Raw genomic sequence first — 12,415 nt, forward strand, 5'->3', positions numbered from 1 at the left:
TTCACGAGAATATATCCAAGGGTGCCGGCATACTCGGAGAGGCAAGGATAAAAAAAAAGGTAGAAAAAAATGACAGCAAAATCCATTGTTGGATTCTTAGGAAATGCGTTAGCATGACACTTGGGAAACACCAAAGACGTGTCCCTTTGGGAAACGCTAACACTCACCCAGTAACGAGGCCAAAAAGAGGCAGCAATAAATAGAGGAAGCAAACGAGAAAGTCCAAAACAGAAAGTCAGGACAGAAAAGTGAAGAGCCGGGCTTTAGCAATTTTCAAGAGGGGACGAGTGTGGGTTTTCCCAAGGGTGATGCTAACGCATTCGCCAATAATCCACCATTGAATTTACTTGTTTTGGTTTTGTTTGGCGTGATTAGTCCCGAGCTGAATAAAGCAGCCTTTTCCTAGAGATGGCAAGAAGTGTTGAGCTTTTCGGGTTATAAGTTAATTGCTCAAAAATAAGCGTGCAGACGATTAAATGAAGTCATTTTGTTCAGCCAAGCTTCCTGTAAAGGGATGGGCAGATCGAAATGCCGGCTTTCAGCGATAGATGCGCAAGGCGCCCTTTCCGCCATAGTCACTGCTTGCTATAAAAATGTAGGGCGTGGATCATTATGTGCACGATTAATCTCATTGGTCGAGGAGTGCCACGCCATGCCCTCCGCCACGCCCCGTCTTTATTCTTATGTCAGTAACTAAAACCGAACTAACTAATATGTCAAAAAATGTTTCAAAAATAATTGCTCATTGTTGCTGGCGATCACTTTGAATTTCGCGTTATTCAGTGTTAAAAAATACAGGACCGAGAAAAACGAATGAACGCTTATTAGGAATGAATATGCCCAGGGGCTCGAAGTTGCGGACACTACGCGAGGAAGTCGGGGAGATCGCCGAATATGTCGTCGAGTGTTCAACCAAGAGCCTCGGAGAGACGTCACTACGTACAGAGACAGAAAAAGGCAGACGTGCTCTCTCGCGGGAAGATTATTATTTTTTTTTATAATAAGGGGTCAATAGTCATTAGAGAGGTTTAGAATAGCGTACCTAAAAACTTTGCGTACACAAACGAATAGCTCGCCCCCACAACGCTTCCGCCAAACCCAAAATTCATTTTGGGTTGGCTCATGGTGAATATGGCATTTCTTTGCGGACGCAAATCATTTAGGTAGAATATTCAAAAACACGCCATTTATATTTTAAATGTAAAAAAAGAAGGCTGCCCCAGAATTCTACGGAACGGTATACAACGTTCGGCTCTCTTTTTAAAACCGGCAACCCATAGATTCGGAATTTTTATAAAAAATTCAGAATCGGCAGTTTTTTTTACCGACAAGTGTATTTTGGATTTAATCGCATTGATTTAAATACACTAAACCCTACATATGACCGAATATTTTTACTCCATGACATCGCATACCTCCTCTTCGGGACTGTATCTGAACTCAACGGCTCGTCCGCCGGTCAAGACGTTGTGGGGCGCTGTGGTGACTCCGTAGACGACGACGCTACCCCAGGTTAGTGCCTCGCGGTACCCTCGCTTGGAACTGCTTACGACCAGGACGTTCTAAAAAGAGTAATTGCATGGTTTCAATCAATGGCCTGTTCTCAACAACGTGAATAGTTTTTCCAAAGTAACTCCATACCTAGAAAAAAAAGAGCAAACAAAGAATCTACAACAATAAAGCGCCCGTTAACGCGGTGCAAGCAGGATGACTTTTATAGCCGGAAGGTTCTCATGTCCTATTTTTCAGCGTCATTGAAGAAATAATTACCTGCCCAAAAATGTTTTTTTTAGTGAAGGTTTATAGGAAATCTATGTTACAAATTTAAAAAAAGTAAAAAAACAGCGCAAGACTTACATCGCTAAAGACCTTTTCAGCCCTTATCACCTAGGCAAAAAACGTCGAGTCACTGAGATGTGGAAGCGTTCGAAGAGTCTGATACAGATGCTTTACACGCGCGCCAGATGACAGCCACCATTGCTGACTTTCTCTTGCCTTACAGAGATACCGAGCCACGGAAACGGGGTTCACGAGCCTCCACAAAGGCCAATGCTATAGAGAACACAATAGAATCTAATATGGCGATAACGTGGCCTGCTATGATTACGATGGAGTATACTTAGTAAGGGGGGGGGGGGAGAAGAAAAAAGGTATGACGAATTGTTAGGCAATTCGGTTGGACACGTGAAGCGTTCTAGCCTCACTAACGCTAAGCAATAGCTGCACCTCCTGATTTCAACGATAAGCAATAGATATCACATAAATTTCCCGATAGATATCGCGGGGAAGCTGAATCGGTTTGTAGGTCACGTGACACAAGTCCACATGACGTGTATTTCCCGCTAAATTTAGCAGGAAAACTGACTTTATGTATAGGTTACGTGACATAAAACCATGTGACGTCATTTTTGCCCCTAAATTTAGCGGCGCAACTTAATTGGTGTTGAGATCACGTGGCGTCAATTTTCTTTCTAAATTTACCGGGAAACTGAATTTGTGAATTGAATACGTCAGAGCCACTAAATGGGCTGCGCTTAGAGTATCGGCACTCGGTTCCCCGACATTGTTGTGGGCGCCTCCATTTTGGTGCTTGTGCAGAGCAGACGCAACTGCCGATCGTCAGGATCCAGAAGAGCGACTTCCTCAGCATTACATTCGGTGTTAGGAAGCTCATGCAAAATTACTTTGCTTTGTCGCGAACTGTTTAAACATTTGTGCAGAACGGAGAAGCGTTGCCTGTCATTTCAGATAAAGCCTTAGGTAATTGGCATCTCTCATTTTCAGACACAATATGGCCAAGTGTCGTTACTCTTAAACGTAGCTTATTTTGTCGCAGTAGGTTACGTGACACGAAGCCATGTAATGTAATTTTTCTTTCAAAATTTAGCGGGAAAATAGAAGTACCGTTAAAGTCACGTGACGTCAATTTTCCCACTAAATCTAGCGGGGAAACTTAATACGGCTTTACTTCACCCGGCTTCACTGAATCCGGGATAAGCAATTAAAGAATGTTTCACAATGAAAACTGAAGGCCGTGGAGGGTGCAACGCACCAAAAGATCCATCTCTCACATCAAAATAAAAGAGATGGCTCGCGTCTTGTAGAGCTCGTTAAAAACAAAAAGAATGCTGTGAAGCCGTCATCACAGGCATACACGTCGTTCGTTGTCTCTTTTCATGTCCTCACTTCAACTAACGCGGTAGGACCTCGCGGTCCTCCACATATTTGGCGACTCGATGGAGGTACTTGGACAACGGCAAACCACAAGAAGGAGCAGCTGGTCCCATCTCCCATCTCGTCAGTTGCAGTTCTTTTTCCGCTGTATTGGGACAGAAACCCGAGGGTTTGGTTCCCGCAGGCTGAATGCCAATTTCCTCTCAGCGGTCTGATGAGCCAGGAAAGCAAGTACCATCATGTCGCCTTGGCGCTGTTGATCCAAAAACCGACGAAGTATATAACATTCTTGCACACCCCTCGGCAAAGGCTTTCTACGACTAGCTGAAACAATCTCTCCTCCAGAGAACCAAGGCATCAAATCGTTCCCGCCTTTAAAAGCTTCTTTCAGCGAAAGAACATGGTGATCGACGTCCGTCCCAGCTGCTGAGGCGAATAACTCATGCTCCTTAGAGATCGCGCCAACAAGATTGGCAACGCTATGTTACGGGAGCTATTTATTCCGGGCCTCCCAATCAACGTCCAGTTGGTGCTTGCCATCACTACGGCTCTCGGCCTCACAGGCCTCGCAGCCCTGGCAGACGACTAACTGAAGTTGCCAATCCGTCCGTCGCCCGCGTTACATCGGCGGCAGAAAACGGTAGCGAAGCGATGCCTGCCCGCCACGTACGTCATCGTTTGACGGCAACGTCAAGAAGCTTTGCCAGCTTTTAAAATTTTAAAACAGAGTGTTACAGTGGCAACTCACCAGCGAGATCATCCGAATACTTAACAATGACGTGGACGTTTAACATCTTGTTGGAGAAATGCTTACCGCCCTTCCGTGGCCAATTCAGCGGATGTCCGCGTTTAGCATCGCCGCTTTGGCTCCGTCGTCCGACACTGCATTCGTCCCTGCTCTAGAGCAAACCGAGCGGCCGATCTCCAGACGCAACGAGTAGTCGGAGCCTACGAGGAAGTTGTTTTTTTTTACATCACCTACACTACAGGACTTCTGGAACCCGATATATCGTCGATCACGACACTGACATAAGCGGAGTTCCCGCAAAACGCGCGAATCGGTCACAAACCCCATCTACCACCTTCTGGTTGTGAACAACTGGTCGATCCCCGTCTACAAGGAGCGGTGAATAACCTTAAATATTGGCCTCAGGTAAGAATGTCGATGGGTATTTCAAAACGCAGACGGATGCAACGTCATCGTTGGTCCTGAGTTCCGCAACATCACAGTCTCCTCGTGAACATCAAGCAGAGACGTCTGCTCGACTCTACAATGCGACTCTCCGTAAAAGACGTCTCAACAACTGACACCGCAGGATTCGCACCGGTTCGCTGTAATATCAACGGGCAATTTCGATCTCCCCTGCAGGATTTTCAAGACTCACGGGAGCTCCTGACCGGACCAGACCGGTTTCGCACTATGTCCACCATCACATCGAAACAACTGGCGCATCGGTTCACTTCTGGCCTCGTCGTCCGGATCCAGAGAATCTCTGCATCGCTCGTGAATAATTTTTATCATATAATCGAGCTTGGAATTATCCGACCTTCGTCAAGCAGCTGGGCGTCTCCCCTACAAATGGTGTCTAAGAAGAACGGAGAAAGGAGACCGTGTGGGCGATTATCGCGCACTGAACAAGAGCACAGTGCCCGATAGATACTCCTCCCGAACATCTGAAACTTACTGTCAACCTCCAAGGCGCTACCATTGTTTCGAAAGTTAACCATACCCGCGCCTATCATCACGTCCCCGTCGCTGACGAAGATATTTCAAAGACATCCATTACAACTGACTTTGTTTTGTGTGAGTTCCTGCGGATGCATTTTCGCCTGAGTAGTGCGGCTCAAACGTTACAGAGATTTATCGACGCTGTCATGAACGGGCATCCCTTCGTATTCGCCTATATACGTTGACGACTTGTTCGTCGCTAGCTCAATACCGGAGGAGCACACCAATCACATCCTTCTACTTTTTCAAAGACTCTCAGATCACGGCATCATCACCAACGCCACAAAAAAAAAGAGTTCATAAGATCGCAACTTGAGTTGCTGGGGCACCAGCTGGACGGACACGGCACCAGACCTTTGCCGTCGAAAGTGCAAGTGATCAGATACATCCCAAGATATACCTTGATCACAAAGCGTCGTCAGTTCCTTGGCCTGGTAAATTTTTACCGCCGGATCATTCCGTAATGCACGATGCTAGTCCAACCCCTTGATTCGCTCCTGGCCAAGTCTGCATAGACCACCTCCAACACACCTTGGAGTGAAGACGCTTAGAGAGCATTCTGCGAAGTGTAGACTGCATATGTAGACGCTGTACATCTGCGATATCCAAAACACGATGCGAGAACCTCGATCATGCCCAATGTCTCAGCTACCGCTTTTGTGGCGGTCTTAAAACAACAGGTGGACAGTGAATGATAGCCCCTGGCTTTCTTTTCTAAGAAGTTAAAGCCCACCTAGACACGCTACAGTCTCTTTTGGAGACAGCTTTTCGCGGAATACATAGCCGTCCGGCAAACTCGACACTTTGTCGAAGGTCGCCCCTTCGTAATGTGGACGAACCATAAACCATTCACTTACGCCCATCCGCAACTCTAACTCCGTCTATACCCCTCGAGAGATCCGTCAGCTTGCCTTCTTCGCGGAGTTTACGACTGATATCCCTGACATCAAAGGGGACTCAAACGACGACGCTGATTTGCTGAGACGAATTGGCGCCCTACCTTCGCCTGCTCCGGAATTAGACATTACATTGCTGGCTGGTCATCAGGCATCCGACGAGGAGCTACAGCAGCTCCGCCCATCCGACCCCTCCCTTAAGCTAGAGAACGTTGAGTTCGATGGATGCATCACCATCGTCTTCGACACGTCCACAGGAGCGCATCGACCATTTGTTTCGGTTGCGCCACGAAGACAGCTTTTAATGCCATTCATTCGTTGCCGCAACCCGGCGTGAAGGCGACGCAGGAGCTTATGGCCAATCGCTACGTTTGAACTTGGCTCAAGTCCGACGTGCGTGACTTGGTACTAACCTACTTGGCATGTCAAAGAGCCAAGGTTCCCCTTCACCCCTACCTGCATCCACAAGCTTCCTGCCACCAGATGCCCTTTTCGACAAGGTCCCCTTCGACCGTGTCGGGCTCCTTCAAACATATCATGGGCGAAGGTACATCCTTACGTGTATCGACCGCTTCCCAAGTTGGCCGGAAGCTACACCATTGCCCGACATCAGTTCAGCCATCACTGCCGAGGCATTCGTGTGTGCTGAGTGGTGCGCTTCGGATGCCCATCTGATTTCGTCACCGAGAGAGGGCGACAATTAAAATTCAACTTGTTCACCGAGTTTCTCCGAATCCTAGGCATGACAAGGTATTGGACAACTGCATACCAGCTGCAGTCAAAATGGCCTGGTTGAGCGTTTCCATCGCCACCTCAAGTACGCATCAATGGCCACTCTAATCCGAGCGAGTGAGTACAACAGCTGTCGCTCGTCGCGCTCGGGGTCCAAACGACTCTGAGGCAGGGGCCTTATTTTGCGCGTTTTTGGACTCCCAGGGCGACCAGGGAGAGGGACGTGATGTCAACAATGCTTTTTGAATGTTGATTGGTGGAGTCGCTGACGACAAACTTTTGCAGAAGACGAAGAAAAAGTGAGCGGAAATCGGTTAGCCGGAAAATGCGTCGTGTTCCTAAGATACGTCCATTCACACCTATGTCACTTCCTTCTTCCTAGTCGCCTTGGGGGTCCAAAAGCGCAACATAGGGCCCCTGAACCTCTGCTGTGCAACCCTAGAACTCGTCTATGGGAGGACCCTGCGACTAGAATTTGACTTTCTCGAGGTCAACCCCTCTGCAGCCACAAGGCCGGAAGACTACGCAATATTGGTGAAAGCATTGGAACTTTGATCAGTTCCCATGCGAGCCGTATCTGCGAAGGCACCTTACGTCTCTCAAGATTTGCACAGTACAACGTTTGTGTTGTGGCGCCAAACAGTCCATCGGGAACAGCTTTAACCATACTATATGGGACCGTCTCCGGTTCTGAAAATTCTCATGATTTGATCATGGATGTGATGAAGAAATAAACATTTATTTATTTATTTATTTATAAGCCAAGTGGATTTGTTGTACAGATTAACGGGTGACGAGATACCATCTCTCGACCGTCTAAAGGCATCTGAAGCAGGCATCCGTGAACCTTATGACATGTGAGACCACTGATCTTTATTATAGGGGGCTGGACGGCGCATTCAGCGAACAGGTATGAAGCCACCGAAAGTAAACTGCTTGTCCCGGAAGAAAGCGCATGTCAGGCTTTGTTATCCGCCAAATGTTGGTTCGAAAATCATCGAGGGCGCTGCATTATCGCCAGTGTTGGCGGTAACGCGTTACAAGTAACGGCCTTACCGGTAACGCGTTAATTTTCTGGTGACGAAGTAACGTACTCGTTCCTTTTCCAAAAAAGTAACGGGTACCGTACTTACGTTACTGATTTTGAGTAACGTATAACGAAATTACGTACGTTACTTTACTTCCTAGAACTTAAAAAAATGAAATTTTAATTTTTTTGTGTGTTTTTAAGTGCCCAGTCATAAATTCCTTCGTCCAAAAAATGCCGCTGTCCTCCACTCTTCTTGCCGCTGTCCTCCACTTCCACAGTCTCGGGTTTTCTACATTATGACTTTTCTTTGACGTCGGTGCTCGTCAGATTTGACGTCACACGCCACCTGCCACTGGTTTTCTCCCGCGGCTCGTTGACCTCGCTACTGCCGTCGCGTCGGCTGGAAGGCCAAAGAGGCCCGGCTTCTGGTGGATTTGGGAGATTCCTGCGTCGAAGCCTGCGTTTCGCTTCCCGCTGGGAAAGAGAGTGACACCTTCGTGTCATTCCCTTTCCCGTTTTCCGTGTTATAAATCAGCTTCATATATACTTTCGCGTTTTTTCTTGTAACCATTCGGGTGAAACCCTAAAAAAGAAAGGGTAATTAAGTTTCCCCATGGACATATTTTAGCTATGGCGCTTGCGCACATATCAAACGTCGAAACAGCAAATGTTTTAGTTCGTGAATAAAAACAAACGCAACAGTAACGTGCGTTACTTTTTATCAGTAACGGTAACGGTAACGCGTTCCTTTTATATTGAGGTAACGTAGGCCGGTAACGCGTTACATTTATTTGCAAGTAACGAGTAACGTATTTATTTACTTTTTTTCGGTAACGCATACAACACTGATTATCGCTTATCACCTCAAGAGAGCCTGCTTGCTTCGCAGCAAAAGCGCATGCAGACCCAAGAATATCATGGGAAGCCATCCAATGTAAACATTTTTAGAATTTATTTGATCAAGTGTGCATATGTTTCAAGTTGAAATGGTTCATTTTTGGGATTTAATTTGGAGCCAAATTATTAAGACCCACTCAAAGACACCGGAAAGCACGGATCAAAATATTGACTAAATGCACTAGAAAGCCCAGCAGACTTCCGACGTCCGGGAAATGCATCAAACGTCCGGTGGCTTCACTTGCGCCCTGCTGGGACAGCGACAATGCGCCATCCAGCCCACTATAATAGAGATCAGTGTGTGAAGCACGCGAGGAAAGGCCGAAATATGGGAACAGATCTGCTCAAGTTCAGTGAAAAAACGCATAACCACAACTAGCGCTCTAATTATATTTGTTTAATCGTTCGTTGGAGCTCCGCGGTAAGGTGGAGCCAATGAGCTATCTCTGCAGGGTTCATAGTCTTCTCAATACTTACAAAGCCTGGCAGTTCGACGACGGAGCCATAGAGTGCCAGGTGGCAGATTTGAAGCGCGAGGATCTGATGGCACTGTGCATTTTTCCAGAATTCTGGACGTCAGCGCAGAGTTTTTGCAGCGGCGAGGACACGAATCATGGTTTTCAAACCCGACGATAAAAGAAGCGGTATTGCGAGGAATGCGACGAGCACGAGTGGACATTCCATCGCTCGGGAGGAGTGCGTTTCGGCATCTCGCCGCAGCGGGGCGCCCGTCACGTGACTTTCCTCTCATTCGTTGTCTGCCGCTCTACCTTTTCAATTTTGGCGGCCGTTTCTCGTGGCGATCTGCCAGGCTTTGTCAGTATTGAGGACGCCACAGTAGGGTTCAACGCAGAGGATATCTGTAGGTCGCATCGCACGAGCAGGCCTATCATTCATATAAAAATTTTAAAAAAAGGTTTCTGGAGGCGCGGTACCCGCACGCGCCTCGGAGAGTTCGTAAAGATCAAAAAGAATGCTCTGAAGCCTCCATCACAGGCAGAAACGTTGTTGGTTGTCTTTTTCAATGTCCTCACTTTAAGCAACGTGGTAGGACCTCGAAGGTTCCCCACAGTTAGTTATGGCGGCGCCCACGCACAGCTGCTGCGAAGCATCTATACTGCACAATAGAGCAACAGCGCGTGGTCAGAAGGCGCCCCGCAGCCCAGCAGTCAAATATGGCTGCGCGCGCGAGTCCTCTTTTTGTTTGCAAGCAGCTTTGCTTCGAGGGCCAGTTTGGCGACCGTGGATAGAAAACGCTCTGGTTGGGCGCCAGTTTGGTAACCACGGGTTCGCAGCAGCGCTTGACTATCAGACGGTCTACCCCATAAAGTGGGAAGCTTCAAGAGGCGGCATGAGGCCCCCAGACGCGAAGCCGGAATGGAGGAGGGACGCGTTCCCTAAGATGATGAAAATCAGGTGACGCTATTGGACGAAAAGTCGAAACTCTCCCTTTCGTCCAATAGCGTCTCTTGGCTTGATCATCTTTGAGGGCGTGTCCCTCCACATTTCTGGCTTAAGCTCTGCGTGCCTCATGTCGCCTCCTAAAGCTTCCTGCACCCGTACAAGCAGGAAGATGGCGGCGCCTAGAAGCCCAGATTGAGGTCTATCGTGAGTAACAGTTTATGGAACGCAGGGCGTGTCGAGTTCCGAGCTTCTCAACATTCCTCGCTAAGCCAGAGTGATGAATTAGTCAATGAGAACGGCCGGAAAACACATAGCGAAGCAAGGAGTGCAAACATGATAAATCCCGTCCTGCCTTTCTTAAGTTGTCGGGACCATAAAATCACTGATTTATACCGAGCGCATCCGCCGCACGATCCGTGGGAGGCCAATCAAACAGCACCAAAGGAGCACCTCATGGCACTCACTGTCCGTGCGTTTGGTATAGCCGACTAAAACCAATCACGCGCAGGAAAGTCACAGCGATGGTGCACTTTTTTTGTGCGCGATTGGTTCAGCCGGTGATAGCAAACCCCACAATGATCGCCATGCCGGTGCCCTCTTCATGCTGCCTGATTGGCTCCATCGTATCGAACCCGATTTGAAGCATGTTTCGGTGTCGCTACTAACTGAAAATGAGCCTCGCGCCGTAAAGATATTGCAAAAAAATGTTTTTTTCTTCAAGAATGTGAATTTTTTTAGATTCCTGTCGTACCGAACATTTTTGGGAGCACAATGCCCGTCAAAATAACTGTTGGCTAGAAAATATTTTTAACCGAAATTCTTTATCTCCAATTACGCGAGAAAGCTTCCGCGCTGCCTCCAAAAGATGGTCCTAAAAACCAGTCATCAAGCACGCGCCGCTCAAGATCAAAACCCACGCGCCTCAGAAATCAAACACAAAGGAAAGCACATAACGCAGATGCTTCGTCAAGGAAGCCGTGAAGCTGGCGGGGGCGCCGCGCCCTGTGCAGTGGAGGAGCGTGATGTCACCGCCGGACATTATTACTTTCGCATTCCTACAGGAAAGCACTATTAAGTGTCTTGGACGTGTTTTCCTTTCTTTGTTCACGTCGATGTTGCGGATAGTTGGTGCTATAGGGACGTTTTTGCTGGTTATTTGGTTTTAAGTTATAATTCCGCACACAGACTGATTGACAAACAACGAAAACAACGACAACAGAGTAGATGTCTGGACTTACTTTGATGAGAATGAAATCGTAGAGGTCGTACTCGTCTTTGGTGACAGTGTCTGAAATATTTAGAGGAAATTAGAAGGCTTGGCAAGCATTCACGTTTCAGATAATTCGTCGAGCTATTTCCAGTCGCTTGACGGCGTATCAACGAGGTAAGCTTTTACTGGCGTTTACTTTGCTGTTTCAGAATTTTCAATCACTTAAAGAAATGATACTAGATCATAAAAAATAGATAGAAGAAACAAATTAGTAAGAGCTTATAAAAGTTCTGTGTATTTTTCACCGTACTATGCTTTACTCCTTCCAACAAAAGTAATCGCCCCCCCTCTTCTTTTACACACCAATAAACACAATGCCCAGTTAGTTTTATTCCTTTTCTGTAGGCATATTCAATAAATTCACGGGTAATCTTTTCTCCATCCTTTTCTTGCTCGATTCGCACTTTTAATAAGAAAGGAAATATATCTTGTTCGTAAATCATTACTGGTTGCATTTACGCACACTATAAAAAATATAGTCTTCCTTATTATTGCCGTCGGCCAAGCACGCAGCTGAATCCACCGACTGAGAAAATATTGTTTCTCATGTTTCTTTGTAGTCAAAGATGGGCAATACTGGGGTATTCTGAGAAACGATTGTTAAGGAAGACCTGAGCTTTGTTTATCTCCATCGAACCACGGCTAGCCGTGTACACCGCGTACCTCTACCTCGCACCTCACAGAGGCCTACCTCGCCGTACTCTTTGCGGATTGAATCTGGTGTGGATGTGATTCAGCAGGTATAATTTTCTTTTCATGGCCTGATGTGACGATGGGGTATCTAAAGCTAAAGCAACCCGCGTCGCAGGAATAAAAGTGAAAGAAGATGACTTAAGAATAGTAGAAAGAACAGAATTACACTCTGAAAGACCGATGCTAACTCTGGTGCTGGTGTTTCTCGAAGACCATTAGAGGGACCATGAAACGAATTTCGGGCTGGGATGAATAATTTTAAATTGAAACTTTACTAATCGCTTATCATTTAGTTGGCCAAAAAAAAAGAGGGTAGAAAGTCTAAAGCCATCTTTTCGGTACGAACATTTGAAAATATGGCGGACCTATTTTGTACCTTCTTTCCAGTATTCGGTAAGTTACTTTTAAAAAGTAATTTGTTACAGTTACAGTTACTTCCAGAAAAAAGTAGCGAAGTTACCGTTACAGTTACCGCAACAAAAGAATAACTCGTTACTGTTACAGTTGCTTTTAAAAAGTAACGACGTTACTCTTCAGTTACTTTTCTATAACACAAAAAAATTAGGAAAAACTAGAGTACGCCTCTCACC

General features: G+C 46.7%; 1 protein-coding gene across 1 annotated transcript in view; it reads right to left on the bottom strand.

Annotated features, from left to right (window-relative positions):
* The window catches only part of LOC8039820 (lysosomal alpha-glucosidase-like), a 146,242-nt gene that overhangs the window by 4,037 nt on the left and 129,790 nt on the right, over positions 1–12,415 (bottom strand). Inside the window, exons 16-17 of the mRNA XM_040211016.1 lie at positions 11,101–11,150; positions 1,416–1,562 (exon numbers count right to left, since the gene is read on the bottom strand). Of these exons, the coding sequence (XP_040066950.1) occupies positions 1,416–1,562; positions 11,101–11,150 (197 nt within the window). The remainder of the gene's footprint in view (positions 1–1,415; positions 1,563–11,100; positions 11,151–12,415) is intronic.

Source organism: Ixodes scapularis, unplaced genomic scaffold (genome assembly GCF_016920785.2).
Source record: "Ixodes scapularis isolate PalLabHiFi unplaced genomic scaffold, ASM1692078v2 PGA_scaffold7__128_contigs__length_106722199, whole genome shotgun sequence".
Classification (NCBI taxonomy): domain Eukaryota; kingdom Metazoa; phylum Arthropoda; class Arachnida; order Ixodida; family Ixodidae; genus Ixodes; species Ixodes scapularis.